Source organism: Macrobrachium rosenbergii, chromosome 6 (assembly GCF_040412425.1).
Source record: "Macrobrachium rosenbergii isolate ZJJX-2024 chromosome 6, ASM4041242v1, whole genome shotgun sequence".
NCBI lineage: Eukaryota > Metazoa > Arthropoda > Malacostraca > Decapoda > Palaemonidae > Macrobrachium > Macrobrachium rosenbergii.
In genome coordinates this window covers 6,730,820-6,758,255 of record NC_089746.1, presented here as the reverse complement: position 1 = coordinate 6,758,255, position 27,436 = coordinate 6,730,820, and the positions used below count along the sequence as shown (strand labels likewise).

The following is a 27,436-nucleotide window of genomic DNA, read 5'->3' as shown; positions in this document are numbered from 1 at the left end:
ATATAGTATGTGGACGTTGCCCATTAGGTATATATAGTATGTGGACCCTGTCCATAAGGTGTACTGTATATAGCATGTGGGCCCTGTCCATAAGGTATACATAGCATGTGGATCCTGTCCATAAGGTATATAGAGCATGTGGACCCTGTCCATTAGGCATGTATAGGATGTGGATCCTGTCCATATGGTATGTATGGCCTGTGGACCCTGTCTATAAGGTATACAGTATATAACCTGTGGACCCTGTCCATAAGATATATATAGCCTGTTGACCCTGTCCATAAGGTATGTAGCCTGTAGACCTTGTAGTTCCTCACTGGATGAGTTGGTAGCGTTATCGGCTAGCACTTTGCTAGGCCCAAGTTCGAGTCTCCGGACGGCCAATGAAGAATTAGAGGAAATTATTTCTGGTGATAGAAATTCATTTCTCACCATAATGTGGTTCGGATTCCACAATAAGCTGTAGATTGTGTTGCTAGGTAACCAATTGGTTCTTTTTCACGTAAAATAAGTCTTATCCTTCGGGCCAGCCCTAGGAGAGCTGTTGATCAGCTCAGTGGTCTGGTTAAACTAAGGTATACTTAACTGTGGACCCTGTCCATAAGGTATGTAACCTGTGGACCCTGTCCTTAAGGTATATATATAGTATGTGGACCTTGTCCGTAAGGTTTATATAGCATGTGGACTCTATCCATAAGGTATATATGGCATGTGGACCCTGTCCATAAGGTATATATAGCATGTGGACCCTGTCCATAAGGTATGTAGCCTGTGGACCCTGTCCATAAGGTATATATAGCATGTGGACCCTGTCCATAAGGTATATATAGCATGTGGACCCTGTCCATAAGGTATATAGCTTGTGGACGCCTGTCCATAAGGTATATATAGCATGTGGCCCCTGTCCATAAGGTATATATAGCATGTGGACCCTGTCCATAAGGTATGTAGCCTGTGGACCCTGTCCATAAGGTATATATAGCATGTGGACCCTGTCCATATGGTATATAGCCTGTGGATGCCTGTCCATAAGGTATATATAGCATGTGGTCCCTGTCCATAAGGTATATATAGCATGTGGACCCTGTCCATTAGGTATATAGCCTGTGGATCCCGTCCATAAGGTGTTTAACCTGTGGACCCTGTCCATAAGGTATATATAGCATGTGGAGCCTGTCCATAAGGTACGAGTATATATAACCTGTGGACCCTATCAATAAGGTATATATAGCATGTGGACCATGTCCATAAGGTATATATAGCATGTGGACACTGCCCACAAGGTATATATAGTATGTGGACCATGTCCATGAGGTATATATAGCCTGTGGACCCTGTCCATAAGGTATATATAACATGTGGACCCTGTCCATAAGGTATATATAGCCTGTGGACCCTATCAATAAGGTATATATAGCATGTGGACCATGTCCATAAGGTATATATAGCCTGTGGACACTGCCCATAAGGTATATATAGTATGTGGACCATGTCCATGAGGTATATATAGCCTGTGGACCTGTCCATAAGGTATATATAGCATGTGGACCCTGTCCATAAGGTATATATAACATGTGGACCCTGTCAATAAGGTATATATAACATGTGGACCCTGTCCATATGGTATATATAGTATGTGGACCCTGTCCATAAGGTATATATAGCATGTGGACCCTGTCCATAAGGTATATATAGTATGTGGACCCTGTCCATAAGGTATATATAGCATGTGGACCCTGCCCATAAGGTATATATAACATGTGGACCATGTTGTGGCAGGATTTCACAACCACACACTCACCCTAACAAAAAAACAGCACATACACTCACCTCGTACTAGGCTAGGCCTACGAATTCCGGACGGGAAGTTTTGCCAAGCAGAAGGAGGTCACGGAGCCACCACAACCGCCGATAATGCCAACGCTCACCACACAACAACAGTCCACAACCAAGAAAACAACAACCCAACCAGTACACAAACACGACCCAAAACAAGACTCAAAAAGACTCAACCACGAAGACTCAAACTCAACTCACTCGGAACACAGCAGAAAAAAACAACCAGGCTATCACACGACACCGATCACGCAACCAACACAGCACAAAACCCAAAGCACGCCCAAGTACAAACACTCCAACCACAAAGCCTCCAAATACCAAATCACATAAACTGAACCAAAAAAAAACGCAACCCAAAACTCCGATCAACTACCGGAAAAACCGTCATTCCAGCACAATATCTCTGTCAAGACTCCCGCCACGATCACGATCACAGTTCTGCGCACTCCCAAAACAACAAAACACGATACCTCACACCAATCACGTACGCCGTTGTTCGTTTCTCTCTCTCTCTCTCTCTCTCTCTCTCTCTCTCTCTCTCTCTCTCTCTCTCTCTCACACAAGACGTCATTGCTTGTTGTCTCTCTCTCTCTCTCTCTCTCTCTCTCTCTCTCTCTCTCTCTCTCTCTCTCTCTCACACAAGACGTCACAAATGCAATAACCTCATTCCTCCATATTACTCCCCCACTACATTTGACAATGTCTTCTCACACACACACTACCCAGATTTTATATAGCCTTAGGCAGGACCCACGGATGCTTCGGAACAGGCCCCCTGGATCTTGTTCGAGGGCCCTCATGCATTCTCTCTGTCTCTACTCCCTTCTCAGCTCCATTTTCACTCAACCCCTCCAGTCCACCCCATTCCAGACGTACACTACCCTCCACATCACTATCCTGACCTATCTCACCCACCCCTTCATCTACACCTCCAATTCTGCCCCAAATATCTCTCCAAATTCTGCCACTAACCCATTCAACGCATTCATAGTTCTGTCCAGCTCTCGCAAAGACTCATCCATACTACCAATCACCTGCCTACTAGTAGGTTCCTTTCCCAACGAAATTTCACTCACCCCAGTCAACTCAAACCCACACACACTGTATGTATCATTCATGCTATCCTCAGTATTGCATGCCCTATCAATCATTCTCACCCCATAAGCACACCCTTATCACACAACTTACACTTCTTCCGTTCACTTACTTCCTCCAACCTCCTCTGCTTTCTTCCATACTCAACCAACACCAACTGGCGGTCCTCCAGACCCATTTGCTCACCGAAACTCGGCTCGCATTTATTAGTCCTCAACCAATCACTCATTGCATTCTCCCGAACATATTATGCACCTCTCTCCATCTACGCAACTGGCTATGATGTGCCCTAATCTCATTCACACTTCCATCCAATTGTAGTTTTCCTAAAATGTAACTCAATCCACTTGGCCCCACCTCCAAAATCTTATATGGCCCATCAAATTTCTCTCTCATCTTACTTACATTCATTCTCCCTCTCTCAATCACCTCTCTCAATACTCTATCTCCAACCCCAAAACTTTCAAATCTTTCACTCGCCCTCTTCCACAACCCACGGTCATCCTCCGTTAACCCCAACCTTGGTCTAACCACCCTCTCAAAATTAAACACATATTTCGGAAGGAGACATACCTAAGCTCTTATGCAACGTGGAGTTATACACCCACACTGCACGTCCAACATGTACATCCCAATCGTCATCACATTTACTCATCATTCGCAAAATCTCTGTCATCGTTCTCACAGTTCTCTCAGCCAAACCATTCGCACTCGGCATATACGGAGTGGCATACACGTGCACAATACCCCACTGCCTCAACATTTCTCAAACTGCCACCCCACAAACTCAGGCCCATTGTCACTCAACATTCTCATAGGCCTACATACACACATCGGCAATATTACTTGCCCCTACCATTCGCGCAACAGTTTCACTCCTTTATCCTTGATGGGGACCGCATATACAAACTTACTCATGTGATCCACCATCACAATCATTCCCACATGCCCTCTTGCAGTCCGTGGTAATGACACGCAATCAATCACAACCATCTCAATCAATTCTTTCATCTGCAGTCGTAAGACTGGCGGATTTGCTTGCACACTCTGATATTTCCCTCTCTGACAATCTTCACACGTGACAGCTACATCCACACAAATCTTGCTCAACCCAGGCACATACAATCTCTCTCTCATACACCCCCATAACTTATTCTTTCCTAAATGCCCAAAATGATCATGTACCAACAGACACATACTCACGGCTGCATCAAGGAAAACACCAGTATATACACCCCTTCATTACACAACCTCTCCTGATGCAAAAAGTACACCATTTCCTACACACCACAAACAGTCTAGCAACCCTCCTGTATGCATCCAACTCAGGGGCCAATCCTCCACTCTCACCCCCAACAATACACACCGCCGTAACATACTGACCCCACACTCTGATCCTGCATTTGCTCAACCTCTTCCTCACTCAACAAATCATTCTCACCCCCAGCAATATCAATCATTCCGACGAAATTCGCTACAACTACGTCATCGTCCTGCATCCTAATTATTTCTCTGCCCCCTTCCTAAGAACCCCTTCCCTACATCTACACTCACATCATGCACTCAGAAAATCTACCCCAACAAAAACAAGTTGGCATATCATCCTTTGCCATGATTATGAAATCATGAACCATTTCTAAACCCCCTAACTTGATCTTTAATTGTATTTCTTCCCAAACCAAAACACTTCCTTGCCCTAACCCATGTATCCTCACACCTGCAGACTGCTTTTTCACTCTCCAATCACACCCCCCAAGTTCACTCACCACCAAATCACTCACCAAAGAAACCTGTGCCCCCGTATCAACCAAGCCACAATACTCACCATCATTTACCCCCACAAATGTTACCATTTTTCCTTGCGTGTCATGCATACACACTCTCACTGCCACACTCATTTGGCCACCTGCCTCACAATCATCTTCACTACATTCACCCTTGGCCAGCCCACTACATTCACCCTCGGCCAGACCCCTACTTTCACACTCCAAAGCCTCATGCTTTCTGCCACCCCCTTCCTCCACCAACCAATTACAGCTATCTTCCTGACACTGAATATTCAGAACCACATGCTCACTACCCACATTTAACCCCCTTTATACTCAACTGGTCTGCTCCACCCATAGTGCAAAACCACTCTGATTCCAAACAAATCTGCTACCGCCAAAAACAATTGTACGAACATTCTCTCGTTGTCTACCCCTTCCTCCTCCATGCACACCCCAACCTTGCCCGTAACTCATTCACGTTCTCAGGTACCCTTTAACCAAACCCTATTTTCCAAATCTTTTAACCCCCAAAATAAGCATTTCCAAACCCGATCACTCCCCACAAACCTTTCCCTTACAACCAACCCCGCAGGAACCTTGTACAGGTCCCAGTCACTTTCCACAGTATTAACCCCCTCACCATACATTCTCGACATTGCATCTGCAATCACATTCTCAGCCCCCCGTATATACTCTATCTCAAAATCAAATTCACTCAAATCCTCAATCATCCTGGCAACTCTAGCATTCACACTCCCTTTCTTAATCATATACATCAATGGGCGATGGTCCGTCCTCACAATAAACTTCACCCCATACAAAAACACACTCAAAGCCTTACAAAACCTTATTGTGGCTAGTTCTTTCTCAACAACAGAATACTTCCGTTCTGCCTTATTAAAAGCCTTACTTACATATGCAATTACCCTCAACTGATCCTCTCCATTTACCCTCTGCATTTGCACCAAACACCCCATACTAAACTTACTTATGTCAGTAAACAACTCAAGCTTAATCGCACCCTCACTATAGTCTGGGAAAGCCAAAGTGACATCTCTAGCAGCCTCCTCTTTCAATCTCTCAAATGCCTCTACCATCTGCTCACCCCACTTTAACCTAATGCTATTCCTCTTTCCTGTCCATTCAGTTAATGGTTTGCCTATTCCTGAACAGTCCCTGACAAATTTCCTTCCAAACTCGATCAAGCCCAAAAAGCCTTTTAACTCGCAAGACTGTCTGGGATGTGGGAATTCCCTTACCTTTGCACAAACCTTCACTCTTCCTTATGCCGCTCACACTCACCACATGCCCAAGGAATTCCACCTCCCCAGCCAACCATGTACACTTCTCAAGTTTCACCTTCACCCCCACCTCCTCCAACCGCTCCAACACCCTTTCAAGCAACTCCATATTCTCTGCAACAGTCTCACTCGCAATCAAAATGTCATCTATAAACACAGTCACCTTCTTCCGATCAAACCCGCCAAGACCACATTCATTGCCCTTTGGAAAGCAGCAGGTGCATTAGCCAATCCAAAGCTCAACCTTCTAAACTGGTAGTGGCAACTGCCACTTGAAAAAGCAGTAACTGGCCTGCTTTCCTCCTCAAGCGGCATCTGGTAATAGCCCCTTAACAGATCCAGTTTGGTAAATACTTTCATCCCACACATCTTATACACACAATCGGACACCACATTCATCGGAAATCGTTCCCTCACAGTCACCTCATTCACCTTCCTGTAGTCCACACATTCTCAAACTTCCATCCGGCTTTCGACAGGGACTATGGGGCTATTCCAGGCACTCTCACTCTTCTCAATCACCCCCACCCTCTCAAGCTCCTCACACTGCTCCTCGATCTCCCGAGTGACAGGTGGGGAGAAGTGTCGGGGACGCTGATGTATAGGGGTGCCGTCTTCCAAAATTATTTTGAATTCTGGAAGCTTTGACTCCCCAAAATCCTGGTCACCACGACTCAACGCCCCCTGCCTATCCCACAACATTTGCACCAACCGGTCCCTTTCGTTATCGCCAACATTTTCATTCACTGCAACTCTTCTTTTCAACTCCTCATACTGCCAATCACTACCCTCTTTCATACAACCTGTCATTACCTGTCATAGCTCAACGTATCTCTCGTCATCTACATTCACCAACGTATATAAAACCCCTACGCAATCTCCCTCACGTATACCCCGCACTCGTTTTTTTCTCACGCTCGGCAATAAAGTCATGAACACCCAGGGATTCTCCATATCCAAAACCCCATCATACACACACACATTTGCCCTCACTAACTTACTCACATCCACACCCTCAACCACATATTCACACTCATCACTGTTGGCTATCCCAAGACCATCTGGCCATGCAACCCTTACACTCACAACCGCACCCACCTCCCGTGGCACCTTCACCCTCTCTCTTGCCACCAGTGGTACTCCCTTCCACAACTTGTGCTCTACTCTTCCATCCTCACCCAAATACAAACCCCCACGTACACCCCCCTTCATATGCAGTTCTATAACACTCTCACTCAGACGGACCACCATCTCACACCCCTTCAAAAATCTATATCCTAACAACATATCGTATTTATCATTAGCCCCTCAATCACACAAAATCACTCTCGTCCATCACTACCCCACCAATTTCTATCTTTTCACACATCATCCCTACTATAGGTACCCCTAAATTTCCTATCCCACGGACCTCACCCTTACAATTCCTTATCTCACACTCACCCCGTAGCTTATCGTACCCATTTTTAAACAACACATTTACACTACACCCAGTATCAATCAGAGCAATCAAACACACACCCTTTACAAATCACTTGCACGCTCATACACTCGTGCGTTTTACCCCCAAACCCTTTCTCATGCATCAACTCTTCACGCACATGAATTACCCTCACCGTCTGCATTCTGGAGGATCCACCCAACTGAACCCCCTCACTAATTAGTTTTCCGAACTGGTACTCTGCCCCACTCTCATTCGCCTACACACACTCGCCACATGACCTTCCACCCCACATTTGGTACACTTTGCTCTCCCTTCCTTACACATCCTGGCATAATGCCCATTTTGCCCACAGTTACCACAAATTATGCCCCATGGGTACCCCTGACAGCCACTGGCTATATGTCCTATCTGCCCACACCTATAACACTTGATACCCCTAACCTTCTTACATTCACTCACCAAATGCCCCGTTTCTCCACACCCAAAACAAGCTCCCAATGCCCACCGACATTCATTTTTCTTATGCCCCACTTTCCCACACCTATAACATTTCTGCCCTAGATCATAACTAACTAACCCTACCCTTCCAATACCACTACTTCTATCTCTCTGTGGCCCCTTGATATTTGCATTATTTACGTTTACACTTCTATCAACTACTTGCTCTGCCATCCACCTCGGTCCTGCCAAAACTGCTTCCCTATAGCTTCTAAATTCTGGTACCTCTGCCCTAACGCTAACACTCCTACTCTCTTTCGTGCATCTGTCAACCTCATGGTCTTCAACCAGATCCAAAATTTCATTCCACCTCAACCTTTCATTCGTCCACTTCATCTTTTCCTTGCGCTTCCTATTTATGAACTCATACACACCCTCGGGTACCGTCGCCAACAACTTTCGTACTAACTCTTTGCACTCATTTATTCCTCATCACCAAATTTCTTTCTGGCTAATGTTTCCAACCGACAGACGTACATATCCAAAGATTCACCATCATTCATTCTTGCCTCATCGAAATCATGTTTCCTCTTATACTTAACACTATTTTTTGTCCTTCTTGCCTGTTCTATAATCCTACTTTTAATACTTTCATAGGACACATGACCTACACTCATTACCACCCCATACATACTCAGCAAAACCCTGTTAAGAAACCCCCTAACTCTCGTGCCCATACCCTCTTATTCTCTCCATATTTAGCCATGCAATAACCTTCATACTCCCTGAAAAAATCCCTTATATCCCTACTTCCATACTCTTCATACTTCTCACACTGTGGCACTTCTCTCACATACATAGCCTTCCGTACTTCTTTCTCACTCTCACTGTCGCTGGCGCTAGTTTCACTCTGACCTTTCTTACACTCTTCTGAATACAGTGAATCCACTTCCACTCTAACATCCATCCTCCCAACTGCGCTTTTCTTACTCTTCTTCTCAACTACCCTTATCCAATCTCCACTATCCAACTCACTTTCATCTTGTTCCTTACTCTTTTCCAATTTCCCAATATCAACTTTCTTCTCATCCTTCCTAAGCCCCTTTCCTTTTTTCTCTTCTTTCCTCACCCCTTTCTTAACCTTGTCCTCCCGTTTACCTTTAGCCAGCATCTCTCCCTTCTTTTCCTTCTTTACTGCACCTAAATCACTTCCATCACTCTCATCTCCACTCTTCTCTACCTTCTGCAACCCTTCTGGCCCATCCCAAGACCCAGGGGAACCTCCTCCTACAGCTCCTTCTCCAAAAAACTCCTTAAACATTCCCTTCATCATTTCCTGCTTACTGCAGACTCTAACTTCTTATCCATTCTTTCTTCAGACTCTTTCACCCCCTCTTTCATCTCCTCTTTCATTTCTTCTTTTGCACTCCTTAGCATTCGCCCCATCTCCTCCAACTGACTCCTCAACTCCTCATTCTCACTCCTCAGCCTCCCGTTCTCCTCCTCCAGCCTACCCTGGAGTTCCCTAGCCACCCAGAGTTCCTCTCTCAGTTTCTCTATCTCACTCATCCTGACCTCTTACTCTCACTCTACCCACCACAAAACAATCCTAACAGTAAATACACAACAGCCCCACGTTGGGCGCCAAATAATGTGGCGGGATTTCACAGCCACACACTCACCCTAACAAAAAAACAGCACATACACTCACCTCGTACTAGGCTACGCCTACGAATTCCGGACGGGAAGTTTTGCCAAGCAGAAGGAGGTCACGGAGTCACCAAACCGCCGATAATGCCAACGCTCACCACACAACAACAGTCCACAACCAAGAAAACAACAACCCAACCAGTACACAACACGACCCAAAACAAGACTCAAAAAGACTCAACCACGAAGACTCAAACTCAACTCACTCGGAACACAGCAGAAAAAAACAACCAGGCTATCACACGACACCGATCACCCAACCAACACAGCACAAAACCCAAAACACGCCCAAGTACAAACACTCCAACCACAAAGCCTCCAAATACCAAATCACATAAACTGAACCAAAAAAAACGCAACCCAAAACTCCGATCAACTACCGGAAAAACCGTCATTCCAGCACAATATCTCTGTCAAGACTCCCGCCACGATCACGATCACAGTTCCGCGCACTCCCAAAACAACGAAACACGATACCTCACGGACAATCAAAACGTAAACAAAAGAAAACTACACTCTCTAACGATATCATTCACCAATCACGTACGCCGTTGTTCGTTTCTCTCTCTCTCTCTCTCTCTCTCTCTCTCTCTCTCTCTCTCTCTCTCTCTCTCTCTCTCTCACACACACAAGACGTCGTTGCTCGTTGTCTCTCTCTCTCTCTCTCTCTCTCTCTCTCTCTCTCTCTCTCTCTCTCTCTCTCTCTCTCTCTCACACAAGACGTCGTCAAATGCAATAACCTCATTCCTCCATAATGTCCATAAGGTATATATAGCATGTGGACCCAGTCCATAAGGTATATATAGCATGTGGACCCTGTCCATAAGGTATATATAGCATGTGGACCCTGTCCATAAGGTATATATAGCACGTGAACCCTGTCCATAAGGTATATATAGCATGTGGACCATGTCCATAAGGTATATATACTATGTGGACCCTGTCCATAAGGTATATATAGCATGTGGACCCTGTCCATAAGGTATATATAGCATGTGGACCCTGTCCATAAGGTATATATAGCATGTGGACCCTGTCCATAAGGTATATATAGCATGTGGACCCTGTCCATAAGGTATATATAGCATGTGGACCCTGTCCATAAGGTATATACAAGCTGTGGACCCTGTCCATAAGGTATATACAGCATGTGGACCCTGTTCATAGGGTATATATAGCATGTGGACCCTGTCCATAAGGTATATATAGCATGTGGATCCTTTCCATAAGGTATATGTAACCTGTGGACCCTGTCCATAAGGTATATATAGCCTGTGGACCCTGTTCATAGGGTATATATAGCATGTGGACCCTGTCCATAAGGTATATATAGCCTGTGGACCCTGTCCACAAGGTATATATAGCCTGTGGACCCTGTTCATAGGGTATATATAGCATGTGGACCCTGTCCATAAGGTATATATAGCATGTGGACCCTTTCCATAAGGTATATGTAACCTGTGGACCCTGTCCATAAGGTATATATAGCCTGTGGACCCTGTCCATGAGGTATATATAGCATGTGGACTCTGTCCATAAGGTATACATAGCATGTGGACCCTGTCCAAAAGGCATGTAGCCTGTGGACCCTGTCCATAAGGTGTGTAGCCTGTGGACCCTGTCCATAAGGTGTGTAGCCTGTGGACCCTGTCCATAAGGTATGTAGCCTGTGGACCCTGTCCATAAGGTGTGTAGCATGTGGACCCTGTCCATAAGGTGTGTAGCCTGTGGACCCTGTCCATAAGGTGTGTAGCCTGTGGACCCTGTCCATAAGGTGTGTAGCCTGTGGACCCTGTCCATAAGGTGTGTAGCATGTGGACCCTGTCCATAAGGTATGAAGGTATGTAGCCTGTGGACCCTGTCCATAAGGTGTGTAGCCTGTGGACCCTGTCCATAAGGTGTGTAGCCTGTGGACCCTGTCCATAAGGTGTGTAGCATGTGGACCCTGTCCATAAGGTGTATATATCATGTGGACCCGTCCATAAGGTATATATAGCACGCGGACCCTGTCCATAAGGTGTATATATAGCATGTGGACCCTGTCTATAAGGTATGTAGCCTGTGGACCCTGTTCATAAGGTATGTAGACCGTGGACCCTGTCTGTAAGGTATATATAGCATGCTGACCCTGTCCATAAGGTATATATAGCATGTGGACCCTGTCCGTAAGGTATATATAACATGTGGACCCTGTCCATGAGGTATATATAGCCTGTGGATCCTGTCCATAAGGTATATATGGCCTGTGGACCCTGTCCATGAGGTATACGAGTATATAGCCTGTGGACCCTGTCCATAAGGTATTTATGGCCTGTGGACCCTCTCCATGAGGTATATATAGCCTGTGGACCCTGTCCATAAGGGTTTTCAGCTGAAGATTTGAAGAAAGAAGGAAAGAGAGAAGGTGGCCTAGAACAAACAAACAGATAAATAAATAAATAAATAAACCAGCTAACTTTGATTAAAGAGGTTGATAGTGTTTATCTGATATGTTCCTTCTAAAAGAATCTTTGATGAAGTTCAGCTGATATATTCCCCCCAAAACATTGACTGATGAAATTCAACTGAAATATTCTACCAAAAACATTGGTTGGTGAAGTTCATCTGAAATATTCTACCAAAAACCTTGGTTGGTGAAGTTCAGCTACAAAAAACATTGTCAGATGAAGTTTACTTGAAATGTTCCATCTAAAACATTGGTTGATGAAGTTCTGCTGAAACATCCCACTAAATATAATTTCTGATAGAATTTACTTGAAATACTCCACTGATTAATTGTTTGATGAAATCTCGGCTGAAATATTCCATCAAAAACATTACATGCATTTATATTCTATGAAACATGATTTTACGTTACTTTCTTATGTTTTAATATAGAGTGGTCAAGCGATATGAGTTTTTTTTTGTTTTATTTTCTGTTCGGTCAGCCCAAAAAGGTATTTTCTCAGGAATTGTAAAATGAAGGTTTTCTGTGGAATTCCCGTCTGCGAAAATATTTCGACATTTTTGCAGACCTCATATTTTTTTACAAGACTTTTAGCATCCGTTGATTTTCTGCTTTCTCTCTCTCTCTCTCTCTCTCTCTCTCTCTCTCTCTCTCTCTCTCTCTCTCTCTCACACACACACACACACACACACACACACACACACACACACACACACACACACACACACACTGCATGCGAGGGGCCCCTTTTTGCAAGTACAAGCGGCAAATGTCCCATCTCATCAGCTGAAATAAAAACGTATTTAAACCTTTCACAATTTTGAAAAAAAAATTGAGTAAAACATTCAGCAAATTTTCACAGATTAATCGTAAGAAAAATATTTGCCCTACAAGTTGGCGACCAAAACCATATCATTTTAATATAATTCCATACCCTGAATAGAATTCCTTGCCTTTCAGTTTACAAAACAAATTTTCACCTGAACATTTAACTTGCTATTGAGGGTGTCATAAGTAAGGAATATGTACTATCAATAAAGACAGAAAAGCATGGGATAAGAAGGAATATTTTTTTTATCAGTAAAGAAAGGTGAAAACTTTTTAGAATGGCTTTTTCCCCTTTCACTTCTTGTGCCCTTTCCGTGGTCCGCAAGATTAATGTCTTGGGCCGAGTATCGGAAATCGGTATTGGACAGTATCCCGAGGCATTAAATACGTTAATTTTATTCTGCTCTCTGAGCTCAGGAAAAGTCTCCCATTTTCTCGGTAACAAAGTTTTTTTCTTTTCCCCACCAGTCTGTTGTGTAGCTGTGGTTGTATTTAATAACAGTTTAGTGTATCAGCTGCAGACATTGTTTTAAATTACTGAATACTTTCGTAATGATATAATGCATAAGTTTCTATTCGTTTTCTCCTACGGTTTAATGTACAGGTTTTGTCGTAGATGGATAACATTTGAATTAAAGAATTCCTATGAATTCAGACTTTTGAAGTGCAATGACTCTTCCGGATTAAAATCTTCCACATAGTAACTTTCGTTTGGTAAAATTTGATATGAAATTTGGTTTGGTTTGAATCTGAAAGCAGCGGAGATGCTGCTTTGAATCTGAATCTATTGAATGTGCGTGGTTTTTTGAATTTATATTCTCAAATGATTGAATTTACTCTATTAATTGAATTTGAATTTACTCTACTAATTGTCTATAGTGGATTGTGTGTGAGCAGTGCACTTTAATCTATATGTTTCTATAAATATTACAGGTATTTTTTAAAACCTATTGTTACGTGCTGTCAAAAGTTTAATGATTTTTTTTCGTGATCCCATCATATCTGATGTTTAGACTTTACAGTACACTGTTTTTGCTATAATTTGTTATGGGTTCTCATAGGATTGTTTTGATTTCTATGGGAATCCATTATATATCGCCAGGAAAGGGGAGGGCGGTTAGAGTCGTGGTGTGTTAATGCATTACTAAAGGTTGTAAGATGTGTCTCTTCGGCTCCTGGCTGCACTCACTTTTCAGTCTTTTAGAAAGAAAGAATATAGAACTTAGGCCAAAGGCCAAGCACTGGGACCTATGAGGTCATTGAATGCTGAAAGGGAACTTGACAGTAAAAGCTTTGAAAGGTGTAACAGGAGGAAAACCTCGCAGTTGCACTGTGAATCAGTTGTTAGGAGAGGGTGGAGAGTAAGATGGAAGAAAGAGAATATGAAAGGAGGTACGGTAAAAGGAACGAAAGGGCTTGCAGCTAGGGGCCGAAGGGACGCTGCAAAGAACCTGAAGTAATATAGATCAGAAGATTCCACAACTGCAGTTAGGAAACTATTCCCCATTTTAGTCGTAGATAAGATTAAACTCCCAGCAAACCGAATAGTATTGTACCTGATGCTTGAAAACGATACGTTGTTTGGGACAGTAGCCTGACTAGTTGATATTCTAGACATTTTAAGAAAATAATACATAAAAAGTTACTCCAAGTTTTTATCCTCTTTTTGTAAACTTGATCGTCTACAGTTAGCCCTTCGGCCAAGAAAACTTTGGCTCCTAAATAGTTTTGTTTTTCCTTCTCTTGTCTTGCGGCGCATCTTTGGGAAAATAGGTTTTCACAATACTTCTGTCGGAGAGTTTTTCCTTTGGAAATTCCTATTAGAAATTTCATTCATAGTATTAAAATCCCGCTTCTCTCTCTCTCTCTCTCTCTCTCTCTCTCTCTCTCTCTCTCTCTCTCTCTCTCTCTCTCTCTCTCTATCATTATTGCAGTATTGGCAAGCCTATTAGAGTTTTTCCTGTGGAATTCGTATACCAAATCTCATTTATCGCATCAAAATCTCTCTCTCTCTCTCTCTAAACATCAGTATTGGGATATTGGCAAGCCTAATATTTTAATTCATCAGTGAATGCATAAAAAATAGGAAGAAGTAAGGACCAGGTACTACTGTATAGTATTAGGAGGCCCTGTCAGGTCAGGACAAGTCATTTTGTATTTACTAAAAAACCCTCAATTTATGAAAATTGAATTTTTACGGTAATTACTGCTACTTAATATAATATCATCTGTGCGGTTCATGGAACATATTGCCTCATATTTCCCTGTGGATATTAACGACTTTCTAATAATCAAGAACCCTTATGTCTCTCACCACTGGTCCCTGTATAGTACATAAGTCCGAGTTCAGAGACGGTACGTAACGCCTGTAGGTCGACCCTTCAATGTAACCTTCATTTTTGATGTAATGGGCACACTCCCCATGGGAGGGCAGTGCCGTCAGTGCACCTCACGCGGTGCACTGTAGGCATTACTCAAGGTTCATTGCAGCGTCCCTTCGGCCCCTAGCTGCAACCCCTTTCATTCCTTTTACTGTACCTCCATTTATTCTCCCTTGCTCCCATCTTGCTATCCAACCTCTCTTAACGTTTGTTTCATAGTGCAACTGCGAGGTTTTCCTCCTGTTACACCTTTCAAACCTTTCTACTCCCAATTTCCGTTTCAGAGCTGAATGACTTCATAGGTCCCAGCGCTTGGCATTTGGCCTAAATTCTAGATTCCATTCCATTCCATTCATAATGGTCAACCTAGCAATGATAACAAGTGGATGTCTTGCAAACATTTCAAATTCTTAACTGAGACCACCTGTGATTTCAGCACTGCTAAATTAATCAGTGTCCAAAATTTCTTGATGAATTCTGTCAGCCAGATTGCAAGGGCTAATGAAGCCATGTTGATCTTGGCACTTACCAGTTGATTAAGTCTTTTAAGTCCTAAAAGCTGATTAGGATGGTTAGGGATACATTCGTCCCTCAAATTCCCCTAATTATTATTGTATATGGTGATTCATTAATGTTTAACCAAGAGATGAACCGTGTTTAGCTGTTCAGTAGCTCTTAAAACTAGGTTTTTTTATTCATTAAAATAAAAATAATGTAAGTTAGCGGATTAAAAAGTGACACCTTGCTGTTATCATAAAGAAGGGACAGGAAATACACAGTTCATATTATATTGTGTGTTGTAATCATATGATAATCTTATTTTTACACCAGATCCATTGATGGATGGGCTTGGTAAAATAATTCCGTATATATTGTTTCATTAAATGTGTCCAGAGTTACTGTCTGTCGTTGTTTCTAAAGCAGGCAACGGTTCGAATCCTACCGGGGACGAAGCAGTTATCAATTATAATTCCCAAGGTATTGTGAACTGGATATTAAACGACATTCGTGGCTTAATATATATATATATTATAATTTATATATTATTTATAAATAATATATTGTATATATATAATATATATTTATATATTTATATATGTATACTGCATAATATATATATATATATACTCTATATGTATATACACAATATATATACTGTATATGTATATACACAATGTATAAATATACATATATATAAAATATATATATATATATATATACTATATATATATATATATATATATATATATATATATATATATATATATATATATATATATATATACTGTATATATATATATGTAAAATATATATAACTATACATATATATATATATATATTATATATATATATATATATATATATATATGTATAAAATATAGAAATTTTATATATGTTGTATGTATACTATATATATATACACACACACACACACACACATATATATATATATATATATATATATATATATATATATATATAAAATATATATATATATATATATATATATATATATATACATATATATACATACATACGTCATCACGTTACGTATCACTTCAAAAACTAACATCAATTATGCAGATTTTAAAATCAAATCTTCCACGCAAGAAGAGGGAACTAACTACTTGAGAGTCTATCATAATAAAAACCACCATGCCCTCGTTAAACACCCAAACAGCGTCCACACAGCTGTTCATAGCATAACTAGTCGTTTGTTTATGTTTATCTTTTGGTCTCTCCGTAGCGGGGGGTAGTGCGGACAGTGCACCTCACGCGATGCAGTGTAGGCATTACTAAAGGTTCTTTGCAACGTCCCTTGTTTGTCCCCTAGCTGCAACCCCTTTCGTTCCCTTTACCGTACCTCCTTTCATATTCTCTTTCTTCCTTCTTACTTTCCTCAACCCTCTCCAAACAATTGATTCATAGTGCAATTGCTTTGAGGTTTTCCTCCTGTTACACCTTTCAAACCTTTTACTGTCAATTTCCGTTTCAGCGCTGAATGACCTCGTAGGTCCCAGCACTTAGCCTTTGGCCTAAATTATATAGATGCTTTAGATTTTTTTTTTAATTCAGTTTAGATAGGTTAAGTCCAATTTTTAGTGGTCTAAAAATTTGTTGTTTACTTTTTTACGCTCTTTATAAGATTTTAAGTCATTTTGTAAACTGCAGCCTTGAATATGCAGTGAGATATTGCTAAACGCCGTCGGCAAAGTCAACTGTTTTAATTGCAACATGGAATGCAATACACTCGGGTATCAAAGGCTCTGCAATTAAAAAAATGCAAGAAAACAACACGACTTCAGTTAGAACAACACGTGAGAAAAATCCCCTTCCTCGTCACTTGGTCTTAAACTGAGACGGATTTTAGGATTTACGGATTTCCATTAAATCCCTTCGTTAGGACTGTTTTAAATTCGCTTCGAGACTACAAAAAGGGTAAACATTTTCCGGCAGTTTTTTTTTATTACTGAATTGAGGTTCATCAAGGAGAATAGTATTGATAGGAGGCTGTCTTTCTAGGTCTCAAGTATTTATTACTGTTGAGGAAAGGGTTGCATTCTTGATAAATGCATGTACACACGCACAACACACACACACACACACACACACACACACACACACATACATATATATATATATATATATATATATATATATATATATATATATATATATATGTGTGTGTGTGTGTATGAGCATATATATACAATATTTTGTTCCATTCTTAACATCTCGGTTTTTTTTCATTTCCATGTAAACACAGTCACATTCTCTCTCTCTCTCTCTCTCTCTCTCTCTCTCTCTCTCTCTCTCTCTCTCTCTCTCTCTCTCTCTCTCTCTCTCTGAGTCCGTCGTTATTATCTCCATTAGACCATTCTCCCTTTCCTCTTCCGTCATTAGCTGTGATTGAAAATAAGTTTCGTCCAAATAAAACCTTGACGGAGAGTCATCTGGCTCATCAGGGTTACGTGAATATCATTTCATATTTTAATTTTGTATTCTGTTTTATTATTACATCATTTTCCTATTTTTGTTTTGCGTCTCGGATTTGCTTCTCAAAATTTGTCATTGTAGGGGAATATCGTAGGGGGTGAAAATAAGTTTCATGTTAAGTGTTTTGTATATATTTTTTTATGAACACTCATTAATATTTCATAGAAAATCTGTTTCGAAACATATGAAATAAACATTGAAAATATTTACAGTTTATTCTACTCGTAGATATGTTAACTAGAAGGCGTGTCATTGCCTTAGTGCGCGCTCTCTCTCTCTCTCTCTCTCTCTCTCTCTCTCTCTCTCTCTCTCATGAAAAACACTATGTATGTACATACATATAAATTACATAAATACAGTATATGTATATATATGTATATATATATGTATGTATATATATATATATATATATATATATATATATATATATATATATATATATATATATATATATATATACATATACTGTATATATAATCTTGTATTCTACTTTGGGTATGCAAGCAAGTACGTACTGTACGTCACTGCGTTAGTGCGTGCTCTCTCTCTCTCTCTCTCTCTCTCTCTCTCTCCCTCTCTCTCTCTCTCTCTCTCTCCCCTGCTCAGAATATTTTCATAAGTAAACAGTGCCCCTTACAGCCTTCTACCTCTGAAAAATGGATCAAATTAAAAGCTCTGGAAATTCTGTTTGTCTTCGCCGTGACACTTTCAGTTCGAAATGTGAAAAGTTCTGACTAATTTGAGGTTGTCGCTCATTTGATCAGACAGAAAGGAAAGTTTTTTTATTGTTATTTTGGTTTGTTATAACTTTGTTTCTCGTTTGTCTAGTAATTGCTTCCCGGTTGGCGATTAATGGTTTGGATTATTTTTGGTCTCGATAAGGATTCACTGTTAATCTCCATGGAGGTTGAGACACTGTGATAAGGGTTGTAAATTTTTTTTCTGTAACACGAAACTATTGTGCCGTCTTTGTCTGTCCGTCCACCCTCAGATCTTAAAAACTATAGAGGCTAGAGGGCTGCAAAATGGTATGTTGTTCATCCACCCTCCAGTCATTAAACGTACCAAATTGCAGCACTCTAGCCTCATTAGTTTTTATTTTATTTAAGGTTAAATTAGCCATAAATGTGCATCTGGGAACGATATAGGACAGGCCACCACCGGGTTGTGGTTAAAGTTTCATGGTCCGCGGCTCATACAGCATTATACCGAGACCACCGAAAGATAGATCTAGCTTTACTTGTTTTTCATATTTTCTATTGGAAAGTATACCTTTTTGGTCGGCTGATATCACCTGTTTATTGTGGTCATTAATGCTATGTATATCACTGCAACGAACTCATATATGTATATATGGATACATATAATATTTGTCTACACTGAATCCGTATAACATGAGTATATGTATACCCATATTTCTCTACACTGAATTCATATGTGCATGGGTATACATATAACGTTTCCCTACGTTCAGTTCATTTCATTTATTATATTTATATATATATATATATATATATATATATATATATATATATATATATATATATATATATATATATATATGTATACATAGAAATATAACAATCCTCTAAATTGAATTAATTTTATATGAATATGCGTATACATGTAATATTGCGATACACTGAATTCATATTACATTTATATATGTATACATCCAATATTTTTATATATTGATTCAATATTATATCTTTTGTTCGTATATTCTTTAAAGAAGGCTTACTGTGAATTTAGCCCTAACCCAGTAAAGTTCTTATTACTTATTATTAACTTGTATTGTTATTACCGCCACTTTCATCGTCAGCGCTGATGTCATTCACATGGCGAAAAAAACTCGTTAAAAGTTGTAATGACAAAGACCAACAAGCAAAAAAGGCGCCGAAGCTTCTTCGGCGCAATCGAGTTTTCTGTATAGCCGATACAGCGTGCAATCAAGGCCACTGAAAATGGATCTATCTTTTGGGTGGTCTCGGTATAATGCTGTATGAGCCGCGGCCCATGAAACTTTAACCACGGCCTGGTGGTGGCCTATCCTATATCGTTGCCAGAAGTACGATCACGGCTTACTTTAACTTTAAAGAAAATAAAAACTACTTAGGCTAGAGGGCTATAATTTGGTGTTTGATGATTGGAGCGTAGATGTTCAACATATACCAATTTGCAACCCTCTAGCCTCAGTAGTTTTTAAGATCTGAGGGCGGACAGAAAAAGTGCGGACAGAAAAAAGTACGGACAAAAAAAAAGAGCGGACGGACAGACAAAGCCGGCACAGTAGTTATCTTACAGAGAAAACCAAAAGCGGTTCTCCTGGGAAAATGAAAATTCGACAAAAACTTCTTAAAAAGGAACACCGACTGACTCTGATAACTCAGCTTACGCCTGCAAAGCGATTTTTCTTACTAACAAATATTTATTTTATTCCTTTATTAGCATTTTATTCACTTATTGCAGTGATTTTAAAAAAGGTATCATTACATCCAAAGTCATAACGAGTCAAATAAGTTATTTCATCGGATCTCTTAGACGTCATTGTAGAAATTTATCAGAACTGTTGAAAATAGGAAGTATTTCTCACTTCGGGTGGTGTCTCTTGCATACCGCAGGTCCTCAAGACTCTCTACTACAGTACATTGCTTGTCAGTTAATTGTCACAAGGCATCTGTACTGGATCTATGCAGGTAGTCCATACGGATGTAAACATATATAATTATATATATATTATATATACAGTATATATATATATATATATATATATATATATATATATATATATATATATATATATATATATATATATATATATATATATATATATATATATATATATATATGTACATATATATTTGTGTATATATATAAAAATGTATATATATAGATATGTATATATTGTATTTCCATACGTATATATACAAACATACACACCCATATATAAACATGATTATATATAGAAATAATCAACACACCATCACTTGTGGAACAGAAATAAATTCTGACTCACATCAGGATCGAACTCAGGTCTTTCCTTAGGTACAGTGGTACTCAGGTTCCAACTTCTTTTATGACCTGTGTGGCTTGGTTGGCAGCAGTCTCGTCTTTCAACTGAAAGACCGGTGTTCGATCCTGAGGGGAGTCAGAAATTTATACGTGTTTGTATATATATATATATACACACACACACACATATATATATATATATATATATATATATATATATATATATATATATATATATATATATATATATATATATATATATATATAATATACATGAAATTCGTGTACACATGCAGGTCAAGAACTCATCTTTTTCGCTCCCAAAATATACAGCATTTCTCCAGAGAGAGAAAGTACAGCATAACGTCAGAGCAATCTGGCTAAAATGTTTCTTCAATATCCTGGGAGGAAAGGAGTGGATTGAGAGAGAGAGAGAGAGGAGGTGGGTAGGGGAGAGGAAGGTTGATAAAGGAGGGGGGGGGGGTTACTGGAGAAGGTGCATCGAATTCGTCATAGTAAGGAAAACCATTTCAGAACGATAAAGCTTTCTCTCTCTCTCTCTCTCTCTCTCTCTCTCTCTCTCTCTCTCTCTCTCTCTCTCTCTCTCTCTCTCTCTCTCTCTCTCTCTCTCTCTCTGTCGTAGTAAGAGAAACCATTTCAGAACGATAAAACTCTCTCTCTCTCTCTCTCTCTCTCTCTCTCTCTCTCTCTCTCTCTCTCTCTCTCTCTCTCTCTCTCTCTCTCTCTTTTTATATTAAAGGAAACCATTTCAGGGCAATAAAACTCACTCTCTCTCTTGAATTTGCCTTCGTAAGCCTTTTCCCCACAACAAATCATAAAGACTGCATTAGGTACAATGTACCACAGCTTTTTTTCCTCAAGACATTACAACCCAGTCAATTCATTTCCTGCCCAATCTTTATAAAAACAAAACTCGACCGTTCGCACATAGCTTCCCTTTGGTTGACGGTAATTTTTCTTATGTTTTCCCTAAACCCTGTCATCATATTATGCTCCTCCCCTCCCTCCAACCTCAGACACTCTCTCTCTCTCTCTCTCTCTCTCTCTCTCTCTCTCTCTCTCTCTCTCTCTCTCTCTCTCTCTCTTCCTTCGGCGGGAGAAGTTGGAAATTGACATTCGGAAGGACAGGTGACTCGTGAAAGGGGGAACGCGAAGCGCTGAAACGCTGCTGTTTCCATCGATGCTTCTCCGGGTTTCTTCATTAAAGGTTTTTACTCTCGCGTTTTTAAAGGCTTTCCTGGGGACGAATCTACTCGTCTTTTTTCTTTTTTATAAATGAATATATTCTTTGAGTAAATATAACACTTCTCTGGGCTTCTTCATTAAAGGTTTTTACTCTAGCGTTTTTAAAGACTTTCCTGGGGACGAATCTACTTGTCTTTTTTCTTATTTTATAAATGAATATATTCTTTGAGTAAATATATTATTATTATTATTATTATTATTATTATTATTATTATTATTATTATTATTATTATTATTATTATGGAACAAGCCCACAAGGGCCATTTTGACTTTAAATTCAAACTTACAAAGAATATTATGGTGTTCATTAGGAAGGAGTAAGACGAGGTAAAGGGAAATGCAGAAAGAAGAGAACCCACTCACTTATTGAAAAATAAAAAATAAATTAATAAATTAACAAATTAATAGAAATGTATTGAAATGCAAGGAGCATAGTATTAGGGTAGCAATGCATCGCACCTTCGCTTGAACTTTCGAAGTTCCAATTGCACGACATCTTCTGTGAGGCTGTTCCGCAGTCCAACGGTGTGAGGAATAAAGGATCTCTGGAACTGAGAAGTTCGACAGCGAGACCCATAAAATCCTACGTATTTTATATATGAAATTATTCATTGAATGGATTTGACGGGACGACTTGTATGATTTACGTATTTTATACACTAAACTGTCCTTTGAGTAAATGTGAATAGAAGACTGATAAAACTTACATGTTTTATAGATGAAATTATTCTTTGTGAAAATATGACGAGAAGATAACAAGATTTACGTATTTTATATACGAAATTATTTATTGAGTAAATATGACGAGAAGACGAACAAAATTTGCGTATTTTATATATGAAACTATCCTTTGAGAATACAGGACGAGAAGGCTAACAGGCTTTACAGTATTTTATATGTGAAATTCATTCTTTGAGAAAATATGAAAAGAAAATAACCATATTTACCTGTGTTATACATGAGACTATTTTCTGAAAGCAGCTGTGATTTTCCCGATAATTCACCCCGTAGGGGGCTAGTGCCGTCATTGCACCTCAAGGGGTGCACTGTAGGCATTGTTAAAGGTTCTTTGCAGCGTCCCTTCCTTAGGCCCCTAGTTGCAACCCCTTTCATTCCTTTTACTGTACCTCCATTCATATTATATTTCTTCCATCTTGCTACTCACCCTCTACAAACAATTATTTCTTAGCACAACTGGAAAAGGTTTCCCTTCTGTGACACCTTTCAACCTACCTACTCTCAATTTCCTTTCCAGCGCTGAATGACCTCATAGGTTCCAGTGCTTGGCGTTTTAACTCTAACTATTCCATTCCCGGTAATCCAACCTTCCACATTTCTTCTCTGACTTTATATCTCTTTCATTTGTTTCGCATTTAAACTTCATATGTTTTTATTCCTTCGTAAAACTCTGTGTCTCATGTGCTTTCGAGAGTCGTTATAATAGTTCCTTTTTTTTCGTCTATTTTGTTGTGACATGAGAATTTTATGCGTTTCTAGATTCACCTATTCCTGCTGTTACTTCATTTACGCCCTCCAGAGCATCGGTGGGCCATTTACTTGCAATTTGTTTTTACGTCTTCGTTAGATCCCAGTTCTCATTTATTTTCAAAAGTTTTTAAAAGATTCCAGTTTTTTCAGGTCCATTTTACTATGACCTGAGAATTTTATAATTTTATACTTGTCTTAATTCAGTTATTCTTTCTATAGCTTAACTGAAACGGTTTGGAGTATAAGTGAACTCTTACAACAAATTCTCTCTCTCTCTCTCTCTCTCTCTCTCTCTCTCTCTCTCTCTCTCTCTCTCTCTCTCTCTCTCTCTCTCTCTCTCTCTCTCTCTCTCTCCCCTTTAATAATGGCAGCTGGTGTATTTTCTCAAATACTGTAATTCCCGTAATAATTCTGCAACGCGCACCAAATTACCTTTTTTTTTGGGAAAATGCAAGCTTTGGGAACACTGCCATTTTTATGCAGTAGAAATGAAGCGGCTTTGCATCAACGAAATGGGAGTGTTTCAACGCGATATTCGTTTCGGTTTAAGTTCAAAGGTTGTCACCAACCCCGGTAATGATATTCACTCGATAGCTCACGTTTCGCGGATGAAAGATTGAGCGCCCTTCTAAAAAAAAAAAGATTTGTACGGTTAATGCTTGAATTTACAGCAAAGGTTACAGTTGAGACCAAAAAGGTCACTGGTGGTCTGTGCCCTGAATATATACCAATGGCTAAATGTGGATTATTTTTCGGATAGTGTTATTTTCTATTCCCTCATATATATTTATTTTTTATTTACTTATATCTACTGTATGTATTTATATATTTATATATTTACATTATATATATATATATATATATATATATATATATATATATATATATATATTTACGAATATATATTTACATATATATATATTTATATATGTATTTATATATGTATTTATATATGTATTTATATATTTATATATGTATATATGTATTTATATATTTATATATGTATTTATATATTTACATATTTATATATTCACATGTTTATATATTTATATGTTAACATATTTACATATTTGCATGTTTATTCATTTATTTACTTATTTACTTATTTATTCATCACCTATTCGTATTACTTGCCTCTCTCTGCAGGCTGATTTCACCTTCTGAGCCCTCTTGGGCTTATGATGAAATTCTGTTGACTCTGTCCATAAGGGTTTTCAGCTGAAGATTTAAAGAAAGAAAGGAAGAATGAAAATAAACTTTGAACGTGAATTAGTGAAACCATTTAAAGACTGGTTTATGTATATTATATATATATATATATATATAATATATATATATATATATATATATATATATTCTATATATATATATATATATATATTCTTATAAATACCAGAATCTGTTTTATTTACCAGTAATGGTGTGCTGTAAGTGTGGCCAATTGTTTATCCTGCAGATTCCTTGTTTACATACAATAGGCGTCGCTTTCTTTCCTTTTGTTAATGTTCACTCATTCATTGATTATTTACACAGCTGTCATAACCCCGTAAGGGGGAGGGGTGGTAGTGCAGTCAGTGCACCTCATGCGGTGCACTGTAGGCGTTACTTAAGGTCCTTTGCGGCATGCCTTCGGTCCCTAGCTGCAAACCCTTTCGTTCCTTTTACTATACCTCCTTTCATATTCTCTTCCATCTTACTTTCCACCCTCTCCTAACAATTGATTTATAGTGCAACTGCTTTGAGGTTTTCCTCCTGTGACACCTTTCAAATCTATTTTACTGTCAATTTCCGTTTCATCGCTGAATGACCTCATAGGTCCCAGTGCTCGGCCTTTGGCCTAAATTCTGTATTCAATTCAATCTGCTGTCGTAAAAGTTTATTTTCTTCTTCTTCTTCTTCTTCTTCTTCTTCTTCTTCTTCTTCTTCTTCTTCTTCTTCTTCTTCTTCTTCTTCTGAGGAACGAAATTACTAGAACCAATTTTCTCTCCGAATGAAATTCACGAATCACAAGCCTTACGTCAATTGATTCACGTCTGAAAGCTTTTCCTTCTGGTTTTCCCCTTTTAATGCTTCCCCTTATCACTTCTTTCCACCGCATGGCAACCGGGGGGAACCTACTCTTAATTGGGTGCCCCTTGAGTTCACCCTCTAAATTTCCCGTTCACGTCGCGTCCCCATCAGCCCATCAGGTAACAGGAGGGGAAAGGTGGGGGCCGGGTGGGGGAGGGGTGAAGGGTTCCAGAAGGTTGTCTATCTCCTTTTGATTATCCAAAGGTCGTTTGACCAGTTTGCTCAAATGTCGTAACGTTCATTCTATAAGAGGGATGTTTGGTTTTAGTGATTAACTTCAAAGAGTTATTTCCTGTCTTTAATTTTCTTGGTTATTTAGGTGCAATATCACTACTGGAAAGGAGGGAGACTCAAGATATAAGAAGAATGTTTGGTATATGTAACGTAAAGGAGAAGGCTGGGGAGCTCATCTGAGATCCTGTGGCCATGTAATAAGAAGAGAGGAGGTGGAACCAATCAAGAGCGCTAAGAACAGCCAGTGAATGGGGGGTGAGTGTGGGGCCTCAGCGGATCAGATGGATGGGTGTGGTGAGGAGGGATATGGGTGAGATGGGAAGGGAATTGTGGGGAGGAAGATGCAAAGAATAGAAACAGACGGAGAAAGTCGACTCGAGCGGCCGACCCTGCTTTACAGTGGGACTAATAAGATCAAAGGAAGAAGAAGAGGAGGAGGACGTGTCCTTTTTTTTTAACTTTATCTGTTGTATAGGAACAAAATTAGGAATTATTGAACAGTTTTGCTTAATGTTGTTGTCGGGTTATCTGGTTTTACTGATTAGCTTCCAAGGGATGTATCTTTCTTTAACTTTATTGATTATTTAGGAGTTAAACTAAGGAATTATTAGAATAGTTTTGCTGTATTCTTGTCAGTGGTGATGTGGGCATTTAGAGTCACCTCTTGCTGATTGTATGCTATTTGGGTGGAACAGTTTTGGTTTTTGGAAGGTAAAACACTTCTCTTTATTGCTGTCAATCTGAATAAAAGCATTTTTACTCTCGTATATCAGAGACACTTAAAAGTACATTCCGTTCTATATCTCCCATCTTTTTTTCCAAGCTATGAATATCAAAATCCTTATTGTTTTCAATAAAAAAATAAGCAATTTTCATTTTCGCTTATCGTTGATTCTCCAAAGTATATTACGTGTTTTATCTTTCTTTTTGCCTTCTAAGAGTTCTTCATTACAGGGGTGGGTAGAGCTCTCGGCTAGCACGCTGTTAGCCCAGCGTTCGACTCTCCGACCGGCAAGTGAAGAATTAGAGGAATTTACTTCTGGTGATAGAAATTCATTTCTCGTCATAATGTGGTTCGGATTCCCGTTGCTAGGTAACCAGTTGGTTCTTAGCCACCT

The 27,436-nt window shown here is 39.6% G+C and overlaps 1 protein-coding gene across 1 annotated transcript; it reads right to left on the bottom strand.

The window, feature by feature from the left end:
- Positions 1-8,580: 8,580 nt before the first annotated feature.
- On the bottom strand, positions 8,581-9,219 carry LOC136839710 (high mobility group nucleosome-binding domain-containing protein 5-like). The gene has a single exon (XM_067106063.1). The coding sequence runs from the start codon at positions 9,217-9,219 to the stop codon at positions 8,581-8,583; it is 639 nt and encodes a 212-aa protein (XP_066962164.1).
- Between the last annotated feature and the right edge of the window lie 18,217 nt (positions 9,220-27,436).